Source organism: Clytia hemisphaerica, unplaced genomic scaffold (genome assembly GCF_902728285.1).
Source record: "Clytia hemisphaerica strain Z4C2 unplaced genomic scaffold, Clytia hemisphaerica genome assembly, whole genome shotgun sequence".
Taxonomy (NCBI): Eukaryota; Metazoa; Cnidaria; class Hydrozoa; order Leptothecata; family Clytiidae; genus Clytia; species Clytia hemisphaerica.
This window is the reverse complement of record NW_027104192.1, coordinates 118,475-141,682: the sequence shown is the minus strand read 5'-3', so window position 1 is coordinate 141,682 and position 23,208 is coordinate 118,475. Positions and strand designations below refer to the sequence as shown.

General features: G+C 35.8%; 1 protein-coding gene across 3 annotated transcripts; it reads right to left on the bottom strand.

Annotated features, from left to right (window-relative positions):
- Positions 1–609: 609 nt before the first annotated feature.
- On the bottom strand, positions 610–18,448 carry LOC136815122 (protein mono-ADP-ribosyltransferase PARP12-like). Of its 3 annotated transcripts, none has more exons than XM_067071563.1 (11): positions 18,256–18,448; positions 11,156–11,736; positions 10,584–10,698; positions 10,128–10,294; positions 9,615–9,738; positions 8,739–8,958; positions 6,204–6,408; positions 5,144–5,328; positions 3,833–4,039; positions 3,232–3,484; positions 610–2,950 (listed from the first exon to the last, which is right to left on the bottom strand). In XM_067071563.1, the coding sequence occupies exons 1-11, from the start codon at positions 18,278–18,280 to the stop codon at positions 2,798–2,800; spliced, it is 2,235 nt and encodes a 744-aa protein (XP_066927664.1). In that variant the 5' UTR covers positions 18,281–18,448; the 3' UTR covers positions 610–2,797. The 3 variants fall into 3 exon arrangements, with proteins under 3 accessions (XP_066927664.1, XP_066927662.1, XP_066927663.1); XM_067071561.1 differs by lacking the exon at positions 18,256–18,448 and adding an exon at positions 12,298–12,543; XM_067071562.1 differs by lacking the exon at positions 18,256–18,448 and adding an exon at positions 12,025–12,109.
- Positions 18,449–23,208: the final 4,760 nt, after the last annotated feature.

The following is a 23,208-nucleotide window of genomic DNA, read 5'->3' as shown; positions in this document are numbered from 1 at the left end:
AAAGTTGAAATTTTGCGATAGAACCCTTTTATTCTAAGGTCGCGTATTATCAATATCTTACACTTATCAAAATTTAGGTGCAAATGGTGAAACATTTGACATGGATGGTCTAAAATTTTCAATATACCCTAAGATTAAGAACTACCTTAAAAATCCTTTAAGTGCCACAGTCTTTTTTTCAAAGTTTTAAAAAAAACCCGCTAGTTCAAACTTTAAAGGCTTATATCTCCGGACCTAGAAGGAGTTAGGAGCTCGTTCATAGCGCGTTGGATAGCTTAGAGTCTTTTTTTGCCTGACCATGAAGCGCAAACCAATTTCTCCGAGTTAGACCAAAAATTATCTATACGATTTCTAACTCAACCTTGGCGTTACAGGAGTGCTTCACTCTTCTATATAGCCCATGTCAAATATACTTGACATGGGCACGGAAAGGGTTAAAGGAAGAAATTTTTGAGCGGGGAATTTAATTTGGCGGATGTTCAAAAAAGTTTTTCCATAGGGATTTTTTTTCTGCCAATTCCGCAAAATCCACCAAATTAAGTTCCCGCCAAAATTTCTTCATTTAAGGCCGGCCGCTTGAGGGGGTATAGTTCCCCTAAAAATCGCGTATTTAAAACAAAATCAAATTGAATTCAATATTTCAAATAAGTATAAAGGTAAACAAAGCTAACCTGTTGAAAAAATATTTTCCATCCATAACGTATAAAATTTAAAAAAATACAAATCTCTTTGGTGTGATTACATACATTGAGTTTCAAGCCGAAGGCTAGAGGTCAATCTCCTTGGTAGGATTTGAAGCCAACAAATCCTACCAAAGTTGCGCGGCCTTGAGCGACCCGCCTGGTTTTTACACAAATGACAGATTGAAACTAAAATTTACCGCTTAATTTTGAAAAATATATCACTCGAAAACAAAGGAATTGCTAAATTCAATCCGTCATCAAAAATACGGCGCATATTTTAAGGCTTCAATTTTTCTTGCCTGAGAAAGGTTAGAGATTGACCTCTAGCCCTTCGGGCTTTAAACTCAATGATTACATATCGTTCACTAAAGGTATCTCACTCACAAAAGCAAACGTAGTCTCTTCAAAAGTGGCTGCGCAATTATTTTTCAAAAAAACTTGTTTGAAAAAATACATACTTTCCAAGGCATGGACAAGAGGGAGCAAATGTCTTCCCAAAGCATTTGACTTTTTGAGGGCGCACGCCTCTATGATTGCTTATTTTGGTTTCCAATTTCTTTTTATAAAACTAAAATTTTTTTAGTTTTGACCGTAAAAGAAAAAAAAATCCATAACTTTCAGTGCTTGCTTTAACTTTCTATTAATTTCAGTCGATCCAACAAGCAACTACTGGTGAAACAAAACCATCCAAAACAGAAAAGAAACAAAACTGCAAAGAGGGGGGTTATCTAAAGAATCCTACATTTACTAAAAATAGACAAAAAGAAGGACAAATTTCATAAAAAACGACAAATTTAGTCGTCCACGACCCCATGAAACTTCGAATTCACGAATTCATTCCTCTTTGTTTATCACGGGAATTAACTACATATGGTTTAAAGAACGATAAAATACGCATGCGTGTTACAATGCAGGATTCTTTAGAGGAACAGACTGAAAATAAAGTCTGTCTCAAAATAATCTTAAGCGGAGAAAAAACAAGGTTGTAACTTTTGAGAGAATTCGACTTAGACAGCGGTTTTCTAGTTGAAACGATATTCAGGAGTGGAATATTATCAAATAGAGAAACATAACAAAAATTTGGAAAATGAAGATGAAAAACGAAAAAGAATAAAATCTCCGTTTTGAATACTTAATTGTGCTATAATAACCATTTTAATTTCACAAGGGTGATTCTTTTATCTTAAAACATCATCTCAAAGATATTTTTACAATAGTTAAATATAGCCCAAAGCAGGCAAAAGTTCATCACTAATTTACCAAAAAGTCACCAAAACAAAAACAACACAGCGGTCATTATGAAGATTCCAAAATTGTTGACTTGAAAATGGCGATATTATCACAAGGGGACCCTTAGAAATATAGGGTAGGAAGTTGCTAAATTTCCTTCTTCGTCTTTCATCTTCATTTTCAAGAATTTCTTTGAATTCTTTCTATTTGATAATATTCCACTCCTGGTTATTTTTTCAACGAGCACAAAACCGCTGTATATAATTCGAATCTTATCGAGAATTATGGCTTTTTTTGTTTCTGCTGCAGATTATGTTGAGACACGAGCTGAGACAGACAAAATGACAAAACAAATGTATCAACATCCCCACTGTAAAAACCACATCACATAAAATATATAAAAATGCGTGTGAAAGTCTGAATGCAAACCAGTAGCATTCTTTAAAAAAAATTAATTTGTATTTGTAAGTATAGTAAAATTAATGTGAAATTATAGACATGCTTGTTTTAAAACTGCTGAGTAAAATTCCCTTGGGGGGGGGGTACAAAGTTTACGAGGTGACGGGTATGTCCGAGCCAAGAATCGAAAATCGACCATTAGAGAGACTTTTCCCAAAATCTTTGACAATTTCACTCGATTTTTGTTCAAATTTTTGAAAATCACGACCTTTTAAGAGAGGTAATTTCAATTTTCGTGAATTTTTTACCCTTACAGAGACTTACCCCTTCGAGAGACTTTCGAGGGTCTGAAAAAGGGACCCTTACGGCTCGCACATACCCGACACCCATTTTGCCGAAGTACCCCCTCCCCCGGGTAAAATTATACCCAATTTCTGCAACTTTCGTTACAATTCCAGGAGGTCTATTAAATTAGCCATCCTTCTTTAAAGGGTTCTTGTGTATTTGATCAGATATCTTGGATAAAACTGATCTCGTTCGAAAATGACGTAAATGGAAGGATTCGAAACATTATCCACACAGCTGTCGTATAGAACATTCTTTGTTCTCTCTGGTGGGCGGTTGTAGTCAGACAATCCCTGTACAATATAATAAGTTAAGTTCATAAGCAGGTTTTATAAATTTGCCACTTTTACGTTTGTAATGTCCAAATTCGCGATAGAATTTATTCTTGGTAGAAAACCTTTTGTGGGTATAAAATTAACCTATCCCAATCTAAAAGCCTCCATGCCCCTTTGAATTTCAAAAAGAAGTCAGCAAACAATTATTAGCTTAAAGTATTAACATTAAAAATAACGTGACAATAATGAGGAAAAACCTATCAAAAAAAGTCAAATAAATGAAGAATTAATATAAATACCCGGCAGTACTGACCAACTAACACATCGGCGTAAAACATTGAACAAATATTAGAGGTTGCTCCATTGGTGAATGAATTACTATAGCTAGCATCTCTGGCAAAATAACTGCCTTTTCCATAAGCATGTGTTTTCACCATACGCCAATCGAAATTTTGTTGGCAGATTTTCTCAACAATATCGTTATCCGTGCCGTGCCAGAGTTGCATCTCCTTGACCTGTCCAGAATTTGATTCTTCCATGTTTTTCTTCTTGCTAAGAAGAAAATGATATTAAAATGAACCTTTACAGAATATGAATTTGATTATACCTCGCTCATAGAGCATCCGGCTACGTAGCGCAAGCTCGTGAGTCTATCCCTGGCCTGGTCATACCAAAGCCTTCGTGCTTAGTACAAAAATGGTATTTAACTACTCTGCTTGATGCACAGCAATTAAGAGAAGGATCAATGATGAATGGACCAATCCAGAAGGAAAAAAGTCCTCGCCCTCCCAACGACTGTGGTTAAAGACTTACTAGAAATTGGAATTTTAAGTTTTGGAGGGCAAACAAAAAATTGCTACTTGACTATGTCTTATCTTCAAAAAAATGAGAGAATCTTACATTGTATATTGTCTGTAAAGTTGTTTGTTGCATATTTCCCCTACAGAAATAATTCGATAATTCATTCGACCACCCATTGTTTGAGCAAAATCTCTTTCAATTTTACTAAGGACGTCATTTTTGACTGGAATAGCGCTATATCCGATGACAGGAGCAGAGGTCCAATGCGAAGGAAAGTTATCAGTTGGTGGGGCTAAACTCCGCTCCCTATAAATAAAAAAGGCGGTTGGAATAGTAATCTCAGATTTACAGTTACAATGGGCCCTCGTTAATTATACTTTCTATAATTCGAATCTTTTTATGATTCAAGCTCTGTTAAGCAGGAAACCTTCATGAAGTACGCTCTATAAATTGAATCTTTCTGTTATTCGAAATAGCTTAAGGGAAGAAATTTTCGCAGAATTTAATTTCGCAGTTCACACAGCTCAAAATTCGAAAGTTTCGCGGAATTAGATTTCGGGGTTGAGAGAACTTTTTGTTCGTGATATGGGCTATTCTGTCCTGAAAAGACCAATTTTGGAGGCAATTTTTTAAATTTAAAAAACCACGAAATTAAATTCCACGAAAATTTGTTCCACAAATATTTCTTCCCTTAAGGTAAGTAAAACTTTGCATTCGAGTGCGCATTAGGAAGAGTGAAATCTACATTCACTGTTGTACGCTCTATTATTTTATTCCTAATAATGAATAAATCGCAGATCCTTAGAATTAGTGAAAATTATCGTTACTGGCGAGGTTGCGGTATTTCTTCAGAAACATTTTAATGGAAGGGTTTCGAAACTCCTCTGTTATTGGTTCTGTGTAATAGGCCTTTTCATAAATTACGTCACGAACATCACTTGCCTCGTATTCAAACAATTACCATGGTTATTATGTCCCTTGAGAAAAAATGATTTTTTATGAATAGTAAGTAGTTTTAATAAAATCTGCTGGGAGTTAATCACCATGGCAATAATTTCAAAACGAGGCAAGTGATGTTCGTGACGTAATTTATGAAAAGGTCTATTACCAGGAAGAAAAAATCAGATTTTCTGATTGAACAATATGCAAATGTACGAAGTATAGATTGAACCAATCAGAGAGTACTTTTTCCCGGAAAAATGATTTGAAACCCGTATATTTGCTTCGCTTGTTGTAAAATAATGATGTCCATTTCCTTTTTAGAAAATATGAATATTTGAAAGATTCAATCTGATTCCGGGGGGGGGCACTAGGGTTGCGAGCTGACGGGTACCCTTAAGGGCGGCACATACCGTACCCTCCATTTGCCTAAGTACCCCCTCCCAGGATCTGATTCAACCTTTGACTTACCGCTTTTCAGGAAAAGGGGCTGGTCTTCTTCTTACATGCCTTTGTTTGTCTGTATGAAGATTTTTTTGCAACATGGTTTTGAAATCCAAAGTGTAGTGGAATTCTTTGGTGTAGAATTTCATCGGTTTCAAGTCGTTTTTTTGTTGGAATTTTTCGTATTCTGTTTCAATAATTTCTGAGGAAACCTTTAAAAAAAATAAGCCATTCATTTCACGGCCTAAATGAATCATGGGTAATCAGGACTGATTGCGCCTCCAGAACGACTTTCCATTAGCTATATATCATCTCGAGCACTAAAACATGGGTGTTCTATGATTTTGAATCTTTGATTCCTCGTTACAGAGCTGTATAATCCTATATAGGATTCATTTAGAAACAAAATGGCTGTTGACTGGAAGTCTTAATACATGCGTGGCTGATGTTTTGGTGTGGATTTTAGTAGTTTTGAAAGTCTTTGGAGCTTGTGGAAGAATTTTTATGGTAAGTTGATTACGTGTGTTTGCCTGGGTTTTCAAAGTTCAGAAAGTCTGTCAACAAGGGTTCACACATAGACTGTTTATAACATTCTGTGTCAGACTAATCTACCTGCACCAAGCTCTTTAATCTTAGAACTTTGCGAGGTGAGGTATTTTTTGTTTTTTTTCTAAGATTATGTGAGCTTGGATTCCCAGGCTAGTATTTGAGAGGTTCGTTTAATTTAATGTCCCTGTCGTCTTATTTCGGTTCTTTTTGATTTAGTACAGCATTTTTGGTTTGTTTAAGTTCAAGAATTGGTGTTTTCTTTTTACATTTTCTGTTCTCTGTTTTCTATTAGGTCCCTTTTTGTCCATAATAAATATTTCGACCAGTCAAATTATTCAAAACATCTTTATCCTCCATTCACAACTAGGCCAATGATTTAGGACTTTAAGAATTGATTGTTTTCACGGGGTCAGTCGGCTAGGTTCGGCTGTCTATGACCTTAACAGAACATCAAGAATCGCGGGAATTCGAACCACGAACCTTTGGATTGCGACGATAACACCTTAGACACTCGGCCACCAGTCCTTAACATACATACCTGTCCAGGAAAGTTATACTCCAGGTTGTATTCCACCCAGCTTGAATCATCAAACCAATACCATTTCCACCCCGTTGCCAGAGGTTCGCCGGATGCTTTGCAGGATACTGTGGAGGGTGTGGATACACGTTTAAAGTCCGTATTTAATCCTTTATACTTTGAATAAGATGCAATCTCGAAATTGATACAATAGGGGTCTTGTGAACTAATATAAAGGAAATGATTGCAAATTAACTATGATAATGTTTAGATTCACAATAGGTATAGCTTTGTCATTTTATTCTTCTGTATTGGAAAGCACTTCTGGAAAGTATGTCCTGCCATTTGTAAGTATTTTACACAAAGTGGGCTGTAATCCCCTGTAATCCTCAAGCTCGGGTGAAACAAGGCATGTCCCAAATATATTTTGCGTGACGCGCACCGCTTCCAATTATTCCTTAATGTTCATATATAGCTCAAAAGAATCATATTCATATCAACGAGCGGATTTCGAAAAGTGCTGGGTCAAAAATTTGCATTAAGCCAATCTCAAGATATCGGTCAAAAATTGATTTTGATATTATGAAATACATCGAAAAAACACGTCATAAGTAAGATTCAAATGACGTCATTATTGAAAAACAGCGATAACTTCAATTTTATTAATGCAACCAACACCAAATTTTGAATGGAGTTGTAAATCAATCATTCTGAAATATTTGTTCAAAAATTTTCAGAAAATTTGAATGACGCCATTTGTTGTCGGGAAAAATTAAAATACGTCAGAAAATGCTGACGTCATCAAGATCTTTATCATGAAATATTTTAGAATCGTTAATTTATATCTCCAGTCAAAATTTTGCTTTGATTGTAGTAAGTTAATCGGGATTATCGCCTTTTTTCAATAATGACGTCATTTAAATTGTCTTTTTGACATGTTTTTTCGATGTATTTTATAACGTCAAAATCAGTTTTTGGCCGATATCTTGAGATTGGCTTGATGTAAATTTTTGACCCAGCACTTTAGACCAGCGGCTGAGGTAGTGAATTGTGTCACTTCGTAGGGCACCCCTTAGATCAGGGCAAATTTTTCATATTATTCTCCTAATAGGGTGTAGAATTGATAAAAAAAATTGCCCTTCGAATCTCCTGCAGTTTTCGAGTGAATCGATTTTTAGTTAATCGATAGAACTTATCAAGGGTCCCCCCTTTACTAACGGTTTTTTCGAAGTCTGAAAATCAAATATCTGAGGCTACGAACGGATTCAGTGTGAAAAGTAGATAAAGAAAATGGGGTTATTTGTTAAGTTTCGACCACCTGGTGCCGAGAAATGGCATTTTGAAGGCGAAAAATCGACGTTTTTGGCGTTTTCCGATGACGTCATACATTTTTCTGGGAGCATTTCCAGAAAAAATCATTCCCACAGCTGGATAGCCCTGAATTAGTAGTATCCGAAAATGGTATGGTATGTCAACTTTTGATGTCTAGATCTCGAGATATTTTGGTTTAAATATTGAAAATTATCGATATTTTTTGCTGAGTCAGCAGTTTTTCAGCATCTTTACCCACCTTAAAAATGAAATATCTCATGACCGGAACATCGAAAGTTAACAAACCATACCATTTTCGGATACTAATAATTCAGGGCTATCCAGCTGTGGGAATGATTTTTTCTGAAAATGCTCCCAGAAAAATGCTGACGTAATCGGAAAACGCCAAAAACGTCGATTTTTCGCCTTCAAAATGCCATTTCTCGAAACCAGGTGGTCGAAACTTAACAAATAACCCCATTTTCTTTATCTACTTTTCACGCTGAATCCGTTGGTGGCCTCAGATATTTGATTTTCAGACTTCGAAAAAACCGTTAGTAAAGGGGGGACCCTTGATAAGTTCTATCGAATAACTAAAAATCGATTCACTCGAAAACTGCAGGAGATTCGAAGGGCAAATTTTTGTTATCAACTCTACACCCTATTAGGAGAATAATATCAAAAATTTGCCCTTATCTAAGGGTGCCCTACGAAAACCAATTTTAAGGCCTTTTTTGAATCTCGGACGGCGCTGGTCTACTTTTCGAAATCCTCTCGTTGATACGATTCTTTTGAGCTATAAATGACAGTTAATGAATAATGGGAAGCGATGTGCATCACGCAAAATATGTTTAGGACATGCCTTGTTTCACCTGAGAGTTACTTTTACTTTCTCACTTAAACAAGGAAATTGTTTTAAGCCTTTCAAACCGAAGATTAATTAAACGAGAGGAGAAATCTTAAAACCATTCTAAATTGAGTTTAAAAGAATAAGCTCGACCGATTAACTAAAAATCGATTCACTCGAAAAGTGCAGGAGACTCGAGAAGCAATTTATTTTGCCAATTCTACACCCTATTAAGAGCATTATATCATTTATAAAATCTAAGGGGTGCCCTACGAAGTGACACAATTCACTACCTCGACCACTGGCCATGGAAATATCGTTATAGTTTTTTCAAACACCAAAACAACAACGAATAATAGGACTAATACTTTCACACCACGAAATGACTTAAAACTTACAAATCAGTTGAATTGACATCTCTGTATTGCTTTTCAACAGCTTTGGTTATACCTTTTGGACATACACTGACTTCTGATTCTCCTTGGATCCGGTAGTACCAGCAATAGGAAAGCATGTACGGAGGATGAATGGCTGAACAACTTTCTCCGTTAGTACATCGATTTTTCAGGTAGAAGCCACATATGTATTCAGTTTTGATTTTCGCTGATGTGGCCATAGCTTTAGAAAGATAATAAGGGCAAATAATAGAAATAATTTAAGGGGAGAGAGTTTCGTGGAAAGAAAATTTTAAAGAAAATTCGTAAAAAATGGAACAAGGCCTAAAAAGTTGATTCTGCAAGAAAAATGATTTGAAATATTGAAATAAGAACAAAGATTTTGGGACAATATAATGAACTGAAAGATGAATAGACATCAATAGAGTGGGGCTCAGGCCCTCGAGATCAGAACTAGGGCGAGAGATTATGAGTGAGGAAAGGAAAGAAATCATGGACTTGAAAAGGAGAACTTGAAGGAGGAGGACTTGAATTCTATTTCTATAAATTAATCCAAAGGGTACATATGTACAATTTCCCGGATAAAAGAAGAAAAAAAGAAAGAAGAAAGAAGATTTATTTGATGTTATTTATGTTACACTTATTTGATAGTTATTGCCTAATTGGAGAAAAAGAATTGATGCTGATTGAAATCTAGTAGTGTACCTTTACTATGTGTCCATAGACTTATCTTTAATAAGTGATCGAAGGAACAGATAAGTGATTGAAGGAACAGATAAGTGATCTTAGAGGTCCCCTCAACAGCTAAAGTGTGACCCCAATCGCCTAACTTCCCTTCGTCACAATAACATCGGAAAACAAAAGTGTTGATGAACTAACCTATATTTGATGTGGATAACTTTTTGCACTGTGAAGAAACAACGAAGTAGCCTCGTTTTTCATCGCATATGAAATATTTTCTTCCTTGAAAAATGCCATTACAACCTCCATCAACTGGTACTTCCTGTAGAAAAATTCTTTATAAATAACGGGACTCAGAATACGTTATATTATCTGATATCAGAAGCGGATCTGAAGGGATCTCAAAATTTATGATGGGTAGTCTTCATTTACATGCAATAAGCATGGGTAAAAAAACACTCTCCGTCGTAAATTTCAAATCTTCCCTAGAGTGTCCTAGTGGCAGACTGGATGTGTTACTCTCAAGTGCCCAAAGAGTCTAGTAAACACCTTCGACGTTTGTTAGTCTCTTTTTCAATTTTCGATTTCCAAAGATTTCGTACTTAGCACAAAATTGGTACTCGATGCCTCTCTGCTTGAAGCTCAGTAATTAGGAAAGAGAGAGAGTGGCACCATCCCCTATCTATCGAATGTAGTCACAGACTTACTCACCAGCTCGATTCCGGCCATCGAGTTATTCATTTCTTCAATGAAGCCACACCAGCGAACAATCCCACGATATTGTTTTGAATGAATTGTCACCTCGACTGGAGTATTGACTTTCAAAGTGATCGGGTTATTAGATGGCTGTGAAGTAGTTGAACCTTTCGGACGCAGAGCTGGTTAAAACGAAGTAGTATAATTCAATAATAAACCCCACTGGATAAGAAATTATTTATCGATAAAGAAAAAAATTCTTTCAAATTCTACATGCGGGGTTTCTTGTTCGTTCTTGGACCTGTAAGGAACCCGCTCCGTGCCAAATTTCAACAACATATGATTTATTCAAGGTTAGGGCCTTTTTTAGTTAACTTTATCAGACTACACTTTGGCGCTATGCGCTGGTTAAATGTGCTATAATTCTTGCTACTGTGTTAAGGAGCTGTCCAAAAACAAAACAACACTTACTGCCTTTCACTTTTGGAGGATGTAAAAATGGACAGCTTATATTTTTGCAGGTGTCTCCTTCCCAAGATTTGCAAACATTTGCTTTAAGATTCTTTGGATGTCGATAGGGACAGCTCTAAATTTAAAATTTGAAGGCTTAAATTGTGATACTGATGTAGGGTTACATATGATGTAGGGTTATTCTGTTAAATTTCAGAGCCTGGGTAGTATACATTTGTATGAAGTGCATGGCGCTGGATAGATCTTCTTTAAGTCAGAGGAAGCAAAACCCAGAAAATGGCGTATTGGTCAACACAAGAATGTATAAGAATAATCTCATCTGGAATCCCCAAAGACAACTTTTAATCAGTTAAATACGTTTCTTTGGACTTTAATGTAATGTATCATAATAGTTTCCCGATGAGTAAGCACCGTGTGTTTCAGAAGGAACCGACCATTTATAAAATTAGAATAGTTAAGGATTCCAAATATGCATAGTAACCTGGAAAATTAGGAACAAAATGTGGATAAATTTTGATAGATTCTAAAAATTTGGATTTCATTTGGATTCTACAGTTAAAAATCATACTTACTGGTTTACTACATTTCCCCTCCATGAAAAAACTACAATCAGTAATTGGTCGGTAATCTTCTTTTTCAGGAGCATTTGAAGAGGTACTTTGACTCCTTGCAGTCTTCAAAACATAATTTTCAACTTGAATCACATTTCCATCAATGGTTTTCCCGTTCATTTGAGAAATGGCTTTTTGAGGAGACATGGAATCTTCATAGTTGACATAGCCGATACACTTTGACACTCCATCATGCTTAAGGATAGTAACTCCATCTGGCATAATTTTACCAAATTGCTTAAAATTATAAAATAAGGTATTCTCGTTTGTTTTCTTATTAAGACATTTGACAACTACTGGGTAGCTAGAAAAACCGGACTGACTGGAAGGTTCTGGCATGGGTTGACTAGCCTTTGCTTTTGCTGGTTTACTTGGATTTTGTTTTTTTTGAGGTGCGACTGTAGCTTTTCCTTTCGTCGTCCCTGGTTTGGCCTTTTGTTGACCTTTTCCAGCTTTTTGTCCTGGCAAATCAGGATTTGGTCGTGGTCGTGGTCGTGGCTTTGGTTTAGGGCGATCGTTGTCTTCACTCTCTGGTGATGATACTAAAAAAAATGGAAAGTACATGAAGCCTATTGATCTTTGGTCAGAAATAAAGCCAAAAACTTAAGTATAAAGCTTTTTCTACCTAAATCAGCAATTTAGCTGATAAAAGTTTTGCAGAGTAGTATTTAGTGATTGCATCATCATTAAATTAAATCAATCTTTTTAATCGAATGGAAAACAACCATAAATACTTCACTGAAGCACATTTAAAAACGAAAGAATGAAAACTATGAAATATGGAACCGATTACGTTTATGTATTCATACGTTTATGTGTGTATACTTAACTCCAAAAGGATATTGTTACTCCGCACATTTGCTTATGGTCTACATCAAAATCTCCTTAGAACAGATCCCCATTTCAAGTTGGAGCATGCCTCTAAATTGACAGATATTTTTAAGTCACCAGTAACCATTAGTTTGGGGACAAGAACAAAGAAGGAGGGGTATGGGATAGTTGTTTTGGAATACGCAACATCCTATTGAATACCGTAGAATCGTCTAATATCGACATGCGTCTTCTAAAGTCAACACCGGATCAGTAAAATAATCAAAACAAACCTTGAATGAAATTCTTGGTATCATTCTTATCAAACAAGTTCATCCATCAAACTAGAAGTTCAATAAACATTGCAATCCTTTAAATTAAAAAAACAGCCAAATTTTAAGCAGTTTTACACAGCACACGAAACGCATGCAAACTTCCTCGTAACTTTCTCGTGTCCATCATTAAAATTTTACAACTTTATTACGCTTCAAGTCACGTGATAAAAATAATTTGCGCGCTTAGCCTGGTTTTCCCTTCCCTATTTATCAAAAACTTACGCTCTAGGCGCTAAGAGGCCGCACACCGTGATGAGTATGGCGGTCACATTAAATTCAAAAAAAAAAACGGGTTCTTTTTATTATTTTCGGTTCACGGTAACAAGGTCTACTAAAAAATTCCTTGTGTGCAAAATGTTGTTTTGATTTGGATATCTTCGCTCCGTTGAATGAAAGCATGCTAATTAGTTTTTAGTGACTACATCGTTAAAGTTTTCTTTTCGGAAAAAACCCACTTCATGTTTCTTACATTTCAACAATCTGTGACGTGATAGGGAGAGTACAATTTATTGATTGATTGATAACTTTGGTATGTATTTGTTTATGTTTGATTTTTTATTTCGAAGACCAGCTTACAGCTATGTCGAAATAACAAGACGCATGCATGTCGATATTAAACAACTCTACGGTAACTAATTAATCCACAACACAACAGTTACCTAGAGACAAGATAATTTATCTCTCCTCAATTCTAAATTTAGTGTCATAGGGATTTCAGAAACCAAAAGCCTTGTTGACACCGAAACAGAAAGTCCTCTCGAAAAAAAAGAGGACTTTGCTATACCAGGTTACGAAAAATTTTTACACCAACTGAATCTTCTAAAGGTGGGGAGGCCTTATATATTTCACACTCTTTCTCTTACAAACCTAGGACAGACCTAGACCAAGTTTGCTATTCTTCATGTAGTCTTGAATCATGCTTTGCTGAAATTATCCTACCAAACAGTACCAATATCATCGTTGGTACTATATATCGCCATCCAAAAATGGTTGGCTTCAATCAAGATTTTCTAAAACCTTTGCTAAGTAAAATTTCTTCTGAGAAAAAGCAACTCCTCCTTCTTGGAGACTTCAATCTTAATCTTTTAAAATGCGAGGATGATTCAGAAATAATGTCCTTCATGGATATCCTCGATTCTAATCTTATACTTCCACAGATCCTTTTACCAACAAGAATAACTGAGGACTCAAGGACTCTCATTGATAATATTATTTCTAGCCCATCTGATAATGGAACTGTATCTGGCAACATATGCTTTTCCATATCAGATCATCTCCCCCAGTTTTGTCTCTTTCCATCATTTGAAGGTAAGTTTCCCGGTGAAGATAATACTTTTTTTCAGCAAGACTGGTCTCGTTTCAACCGAGAAGAATTTATTCTGGATTTTCTTGAAGTTGATTGGGACACCCTTTTTTTGAGATTTGGTCATAATCCAGACTCCTGTTTCAATATTTTTAATGACAAAATGAAAGTACTTGTGGAGAGACATCTACCCACAGTCAAACTTACCAAACGTTAAGTTAGATCAAAAACAAAACCATGGATAACGCCAGGAATTTTAAGGTCAATCAAAAAACGTGACCACTACCATACAAAACACGCTAAGGCTAAAACTAAGGAGTCCAAAGATCGACTCTGTGAATTATATCGTAGATATCGAAATATGATAGTCACTTTAACTAGGCGTAGTAAAAAAAAACCACTACATCAGATATTTTGATTTCCATTCTAAAAACTCTAGAAAAGTCTGGTCTGGTGTTCGTGATATAATCTCAACAAGGGCTAACTCAGAATCACCCATTTCAATCATCACAGGTGACTCTTTGACATCAGATCCAGAGAAAGTAGCCAATTCCTTCAATGATTTTTTCACTACTATAGCTGATTCTATTCGTGAAAAAATGCCGCCTTCTTACAATCACTTCAGCAGTTTCATGAAAGATCCAAATCTGCATTTCATCCTCTTAGCACCAACCACTTATCAAGAAATTGCGAAGGTGATTGGCTCTTTCTCAATAAATAAAGCAAGTGGTCCTCGTAGTATTCCTATAAAAATCCTTAAACTTTTAAGACTTGATATTTCTGTGCCAATATCGGCGCTGATAAACTACTCCTTTCTCAGTGGTATTTTTCCCTCTACTCTCAAAATATCTAAAGTTGTGCCTGTCTTCAAACACAAAGGTTCTCCCCTTGAAGTCTCTAATTATAGGCCAATTTCACTTTTATCTAACATTGAAAATGTTTTTGAGAAAGTGATGTATTCACGTCTCTCTGACTTTCTTGAAAACCATAATCAAATCTACTCTCGACAATTTGGTTTTCGTAAGGCTCACTCTACTGAGCATACACTCATTAATATTGTCGAACGTATCTGAAACTATCTTGACAATGGTGGGTTTGCCTGTGGTGTATTTGTCGATCTACAAAAGGCTTTCCACACAGTTGATCACAAAATTTTACTTGAAAAACTCGATCACTACGGAGTCAGAGGCATTGTTAACGACTGGTTCCGATCTTACCTCACTAACCGCTCCCAGTATGTTTCTCTTGCAGGCTCAAATTCCCTTTTAAAATCTATTAATCATGGAGTTCCTCGGGGTTCAGTCTTGGGTCCTCTGCTATTCTTGTTGTATATAAACGATCTTCACCGCTGTATAAGAACCTCTGAAACATATCATTTTGCTGATGATACTCATTTACTAAATTTTTCAAAAACTGTATGGAGTCTTTGTGGGAGGGTTAATGCTGATCTCAGAGTTTTAGTCAGCTGGCTTAATGCCAACAAAATTTCTTTGAATGCTAGCAAAACTGAGTTTGTTATTTTTCGTTCCCCTTGGAGACAGATGGACTGTATTCCAAGAATTAAGCTTTGTGGGAAAATTCTATCACCAAGTAAGAGTGTGAAGTATTTGGGTGTTCACCTTGACAATCATCTAAACTGGAAGGTTCATACTTCTTTCGTTGCTGCTACATTGAGAAGGGCAAATGGGGCAAATCCAAACTTCGTCACTATGTTCCAATTCACATCCTTCTAAACATTTATCATGCAATCTTTGCTTCTCATGTTCGCTATGCTAGTCAACTCTGGGGACTGTGTGACAATACTGTCACACATAGGATTCTTACTCTTCAAAACACTGCACTAAGACTCATGACCTTTAGTGAGCCAAGAACTTCTGCCACTCCCCTGTTTGCTGAGCTTAAATTACTCAAAATCTTTGATCAGGTGAAAGTAATGAATATCTTATTTATTCAAAAATACCTCCAGGGTAATCTTCCATCTGATGTCCTATCAACACTTAATTTTGATGAAATTGATCACAAAACTGGCACCAGGGGCAAAGCTATTAAACTACTAAAACTTTCAACGGTCAAAACCACAAATTTTGGACTTAACTCTTTCTCTCGTCTTTCGTCAAAACAATGGAATGAGTTACTAATAAATCATCCTGACACTGATTTTCACAACCTTGATACTGATGAACTAAAATCTTTAGCTACAAAATTCTATTTAGACAAATACAAAGCTGAAGACAAATAATCTTTGTGTGTGTGTGTCTGTGTGTGCGTGTATTGTGTGTGCGTGAACTTAGTGTGTTTTCCCAGGGTGGGAGGGGTGGGTGGTGTAACAGGAAGAACTTTATAGATAAATCTACTCAAAGAAATTGTCATAAAATAAAAGTAAAAATATTTCTTGTATTCATTATTTGTTGTCTCTATTAATATTATGATAATCGTTTATTCATTTTTTCTTTAGTTCTGTAATAATTTTTCAGTTTCTTCTAGGTTCCCCAACGACCCTGCCTATGCCCCGGACAGTCCGGGGTTTTTTTGATGCGTGCCCGGGGTCCGTATTATTTGTTTTTGAGAGACTACCCCGGACGCCCCAGACAGCCCGCACGGTCGCTTTTTATAGAATCGCTGACCGCGCGGGCTTTTTTCTAATTCATTGAAATATTCTTCCATGGACAAACGCCGTCTTCCAAAAGATCTTGTAATGTCCTGATTTTGGCGTTTCGTGTGTGAGGCCTGTATTTGAACCTTAAATCTCAAGCGTGGTTTGTTCAGCAATCAAATTCTAAAATCTAACCGAAAGCTGAAAAATGGATCCTGATCAGACAGAGAAAGGTAAGTAAAGTTAGTTTTTTTATTTTTAATTAATTTATTAACCTTGCCTAGTTTATAAAAAAAATTTTAGTTTTAGACCTGGATAAAATGTCCGGGGGTTTAAAGTGTGCTCGGCGATATACGTCCGGGGTAAATTTATGGCGCAAAAATTGGAGCCCCGGACGTAGGTCCAGGGAAAAAGTTATTTTTTTCAGACCCCAGACATTTGCCCCGGACTGTCCGGGGCATAGGCAGGGTCGTGTTCCCCATTGTATTAGAGAAATCTATTTTTTTTTGTAAGGGGTTATCCTGCTGTGTTGCAGCGAAAATACAGTTAGGGAAACCATCCAGGATCCTGCCATTCTATCAGCCAGCAAAAACTGAATGACACTTGTAAACTTAAGTTTCTTACCATTTTCCATCAAAAACAATCGAAAACATTACTACTTCCCAAAGCCGGAGACCAAAGCAAATGATCTTTCTTGATGAGGGCGCCCTTTTGGATCTATTGTTAACTCATTTAAAATGGTGGACAGAGTTGCGGAATGACGAAGGCGCCCACTGCTTCGAGGGTGGTAACTCCAAAACGCCCAATATGACCAGCCAACAGAAGGCGAGTTTGTTGCCGCGCGAGTTACGTCATGCACTCCACCGTAGCGAAAGCGTGAACGACATTTCACAATTATAAGAATATCTTATGTGCTTAATTCTATTTAACTTTGAGAGCTTCATGGAAGATGAAGAAGTAGAAAGATGAAAAATGCGCTGGTCAATTTTTTTTAAATAGGTGTGTTCTATCATTGTTGAAAGTTGAAGAAATTTCTACCGGCGCATAATTTTTTTACAGCCAATTAAAGGCACAGTCTGCTTATACTTACTATGTTTGCTATATCATCTAGGCAAAAAACGGTAAAAAAAGACACAAACACAGTTTTTTATGAGTGTGGTTATGATTTTTTTGATTGCGGCCGCGTACAGGAACTCGCCAAATGTTCCTAACTGAAATATATTCAATATTCAATTCAATATTCAATATTCATCAATATCACGTTTTTATTAGCTGAGGAAAGTAATGTATGTGGAGTAATTTGTTATTCGATACCAGGCCGTCGCGTGTTCTCCAAAACAACTATGATGCTCTCGCTCGGTTGACAAAATCTTGGCAGTTACATCAATATGCCTTCTTACCTGTCTTTAAAAATATAAATAAAAGTAATCACGGAAAAGGACGCGAAAAAAAAAGACATAAGTGTGAGAACAGAGTAATCAAACTCGTTAGAAAAAGTACCATTAGAAGTCATAAAAAATCAACCTGAATAAATGCAATCGAAATTCCAGAGAACTTCATAATTCCCCAAACAACATTACATTGCTATGTCAAACTCCCATCACATAAATTTTACAATTACGTCAGAGTAGACTACGCTCGCCACCGAAGAGGTTTATTTGGAAAGGGTAATTACATTTTATTGTTCGCTTCTTTTTTAAAGATTTGCCAAGTTGGAAAAGTATGAATTTCTTTGTACATATTTTACCTACCCCAAATATTTGGGACGCTGAGTTTTAAACTAATGGTCAAGTTGAAACGAACGATAAATGTATCAAGGTCTGTTTTATTTACCCCCTGGTGACTTAACAAAAGAGACTTAACTCGATGTTACAATCCAATTATTGAAAGTTTGTCTCGGCCTTTTTATAATGAGCGAGACATACGTTCTCTGATTACGCAATTTTCATATCAACATTTTCGAGGCATTTTGATGTAACTGCTTGGCCTATTTTTTAAACCAAATTAAAAAATTATATACCTTTTCTACGCGTGGAATAAGCCATCTTAGTTTCTTGTGGAGAATTGCCAGGCCTGTAGGTTATTGAGAATGAGAAAGAGATCCACGTAGAGATCCAAGAAGCAACCTCCTGCTCTTACTTTATCTTCAGCACTATTTTTAACTACTTTCACTTTTGACCAAAACCGAGAAAAAAAACGAAAAAATCTAAAGTGAAAGTACAAATATGTGCATCCAGTGAACATGAATTACGTCATTCGAAAGGATGGTCAACAAGGCTCCAAATATCGACTCTTCTGAGAAAAGGCCGGTATCCACTTTCGCGCAAAAATGGGCGACAGCTTTTTTAAACGGACTTTATTTGATATGGCAGATCTACCACGGCCGTCCACGCTGCTAAAGCTCTACTAAAGGAGCGGGTTGGATGTCAAAAATTTCTCTTTTTGGGTCTCCTTCTTCATCAAGGGTAAGAAAACCATAAAAAGTCAAAAAATCTCTCAATCAAACGTTAAAGAAGCTTTTCGAAAAGGTATCCCTAACCCTAAGGGTCACTTTTTACGCTACGGGTTCCGTTCTTTCGCAAAAGTCCGGTCTGCACGTATGCGACATTCTTCAATCGTGGTCCCTGGGCTTTTAGTATACCATCTTTGAATGAATCGTGCACAACACAAAGTCGAAGTTTGGGACTGTGAGTCGTCTTGTTTTAGATTACAATGTTAATCGCACGATGAGTTATTTTTTCTTCTTTGGCGCGCCTTCAAAGAGAGCAATTAATCGTTAATTGCATCCTGTAGAGAGCAATTAATCGTTAATCACACTCTTCAATGAGGCGCAAATATTTACAAAATTGATTTTAATGTTTTTTCTTAGATTTTTTTTGCATCGAACGTTTTAATTGCATTCAAATTTATTTTGTGAGAAAGAAAATCAATAAACAAAAATAAAAGAAAGACATAAAGAGAAGAGAAAAATATAAAACTCTCAGTGTAATTTCTGTAATTTACTTTCCTAACTGGGAAAAAGTAGTGAAAGCCATTGTGCGATTAGCTCGTAATCACATAATAACTCGTACAATTCGAAAATTGCACTCGTGATTTTTTTGTTTCGAATTTTCCTCGTCCTTTCGGACTCGGAAAATTAATAACAAAAAAATCACTCGTGCAATTATATTCGAATTGCACTCGTTATCATGTGATTACATATACTAATTAGCCTCCGTCTCAGAACGCGGTCAGAAAATTTTGCGGATAATTTCACAGCGAAAATGCATCCAGTGAAATGTGAGTAATGTATCATGATTCAAGTCGACGGACATAATTATACACATAATACATGTTACAAGTTCTGCCTACGGATTCTCAAGCTCGGCTATAATAAAACTATTACATGTTATTAGCAGACCCGACTGACCAATGTTATGTAGCAGGTTGAAACATGAGTTTCTACTGGAAAGATGCAGTTTGTTTTCGAGTTAAATCTTCAAAATAAAACAAACTGTGTGGGTTTCTTTACTTCCAAACAACCTACCAATAGTTTTGGAACACTCCAAATAAAGGAAGATGGCTCTTCTTGTGGATTGGCTTTCTGATACCCCATATAAACACGATGTGACATGAAAGTGAAGAGACATGATTTGTTGGTTTTTGTTTGATTTGTTGACTCATATATCTCATGGCAAATGGGATAGCAAATGACTTTTCATGTATTGCTTGGCTCTACACATGATACCTCTAACTTTGAACACCTCCAGAATGTTGAAAAAAGCATTTTATGAGATAAGTTTCAATTATAATTTTCATGGAAATTTTTAATCGACAGATTTGGCTTGGCTTGGTTGGCGTCAGCAGTTTTGTTTGGTATCATGATCATTAAAAGCAATGAAATGCCACACAGTCACTCTACACTTAATGAAGTCTCCAGCCATGATTGGTATCAGAATGTTGGAAAAAAGATTTTACGAGAAATTGTTGATAGAAATTATATTGACTTATTTTTACAATTTTGGCGGTGTGGGTTTAGTTGGTTGATAATGTTTACACTGTGGGATGGTTTTCAAAAAACTGTTATTTTGATTGTTGTTTGTTGGAATTGATTACAGTACCAAAAAAAAGAGAACCTTTTTTTGATAAATACTTTATTTTTTTCATGAATCGAAAAAACCGTGTGGATAGTATGTCTTGTAGTAACCAATGCAGTGTCTGCTTTCAAATTTTGAAAGCTCTATACCTACTGAATTGAAGCTCTGACTAGCTCTGTTTTTAAAACTTTGAGCCATGTTTTCTTCTTTGTTGCTATTAAAGAATAGATTTTAAATTGTCGTTAAATGTAAATTTATGGTAAAGTTTTAGTTTTTGAGTTTAGTTCATCAGTAGTACATACAGTAGTATTTTTTCAGTAATCCTTTCTTGTAAATATAGAAACACTAGCCGGTACCCGGCGTCGCACGCCGGTTAAGCTGTAGCTGAACGCACTAAAAGTCCTTTGGATGTTGAAGCTGGCTTATAAAAGCGATCAAATAAAAAAAAGAAATCTCTACAACGTTTAACTCTAACCTTCCCCGGGTGTCTTATCGTTTAACCATATTTGGATCGTTTACTGTCCCCCCCCCGTGACATAATTTTTTGTTTAAGTCAAAAGTTATCAGAAAGAGCATCGTTTACTGTACCAGTGTCGTTTGAAACGACTCTGCAGGTAGTTATTTTTCTCGCTTCGCTCGCGTTAAATATGCCGTCCAGATTAAATGACAATTTTTCCGGAAAAAGTGGGAAGGTCACAAAGAATAGTGCAACTTTTTGTTTTTATCAGATCGAAAAAATATAAAATTGTAAGTTGCTTTTTTCAACCCTTGTGTTGTCATAACTTTTCGAAGTTAAACATAAAAAATGACGTACACACATTTTTTAACCGTAACGACGGCTTGAATATTTTTATAAGAAAAAAGAAGTGAAATATAATTTTTTCTTATGCTTTATATCGCCCTTTGAATGCTGTTGTTGTCCACAAACATTTTTATAAAAATATTCTTTTCTATCAAATGAAATTGTTTTGTTTTGAAAAGAATTCGAATGTCATTAATAAATACGATCGTTAAATACATTCGAAAACATTTAGAACAAAAGAAGAGAGAAAAAGGCAAGTCTGGGCAGAAGTTAAAATTATTAAATGTAGATGGGCCTTAAATTTCAAAACAAAGGCTTAATAAAGTCTAAACCAAGCTCTATCCGATCTTTTGCAAATGGCGCGAATCCAAAAGAACAAATTTGTGGAGCAAGAGACTAAAAGTCATAATTTTAAAACACAAACAAAGCGAAAACGAAAGTGGTGACACACAGACACACAAAGCACCGCTATTATATAGAAACATTTAACCAGACTCATTGCCCTCATTATATTCGAATTTGTATTTTTCTAGGACTGATAAGTACATATTTTTAAACACCAAAACAAAGCAAACAACATGCCAGTTCTTTCTGGACAAATATATATGTATACTTTATTGTGTGCTTTGAGTTCTATTTTAATCAACCCTCTCAACTGCTGATCTTTCAACTATCATTTAGGAGTATAGAATGGGCCTCCATAGTACCATTTTCTCTAAGTATTTTGTGCAAATTTTCAGCAAAGTAGACTTCTTGACTGTCCTTGTCCCTTATGTTAAAGTTGTTCTGATGGAGGACATTGCTATTTTTGGTAGCCTTCACATATCAATAAGGAGCTTTGGTGTAAATGTTTTTTCTGATGAAATCATACTAATCTGAAACTATTAGGCCTTTATGAACTTTCTAGAACAATAATCTTGCTCCAATCTCGAGAAACACTGGAAAAATAGGTTAGCATTCCCTGCCATAATTTCACAGATTTCCTCTGCTTTCTGCTTGAAAACGCTGTCGTATAGCCGAAAACGAAAGTGAAACTGTGAAAACGTCCGCAAATTCGGGCCCAGTCCTCTTCCGAGACGGAGGCTAATATCACATCAGTAAATTTATATTGATCCATACACCTTTCCCGAATTGTTATTTAGGCTTTTTGACTTTTTTGTTTTAATGTTTGAATGTTTCTATTTAGTTTCATAAAATTGTATGTCGCAAAACTAAACAAATAAAAAAAGAATTATGAAAAAAGCACTTCCGGTTTGAGTTATTTTGATTTGAAATTTCTTTATAAACAATAGAAATACATGGAAACGAGGCCGGGCTGTATGTTTTAGTTTTTATAAGGGATTTCACCTTGGAACAAAAACAGTCATAAAAATTTATATAAAAAAGCTTTTGAGCTCAAATTTTCAGCATGCACTTGTCTTTATAGGAGGAATGCAAATATATAGTTTTCAATATGGTTTGAAGACCTTCGAAAAAAACCAAACAATTCGGGAAAGGTGTATTGTCCGTCTAAAGATAATTTAAGGTAGATTTACTGACCGTGACGTAAGAAGCTTTCCTCGACTACTAACAGAAAATAACATGGGGCTAAAATCAAAGTTCAAAAACTATTCTTAAAAAGTGATCAAACAGCAATTTAAAACGTAGTCTGATTCGTGGACCTATACTTCCTATAGGAAGAAACGCGGCTGTTTTGCAATGGTTAGCCCGGATATCGAGGCTGTAAACTATTTCACAGTCTAGTTTTTGATATTTTATCAGTCAAGTACTATTGCAAACTAGGAGAAATGCGTGTATTTCGCTTAAATAGGATGATTTATCCTAAATAAGATAAAATCGATAGCTTAGTTAGGAGAAATAGCAGAAAAAGTTGATTTTCTCAACAACTTCAGAGATCCGCGTCTTTTTAACTCTCTAAATCAATTATACTCATAAAGAAGATCATGTTAGGCCAAATGTTAGCTTATTATCAGCGCGGAGTGAAAAAATACAAAACATTTATCCTATTTTGGATAAAATATACAAATTAGGAGAAATAATGCTTTTGTTACACGCTTTGCCGTATGAAAAATATGAGCGTGAATGAAAAATGTCG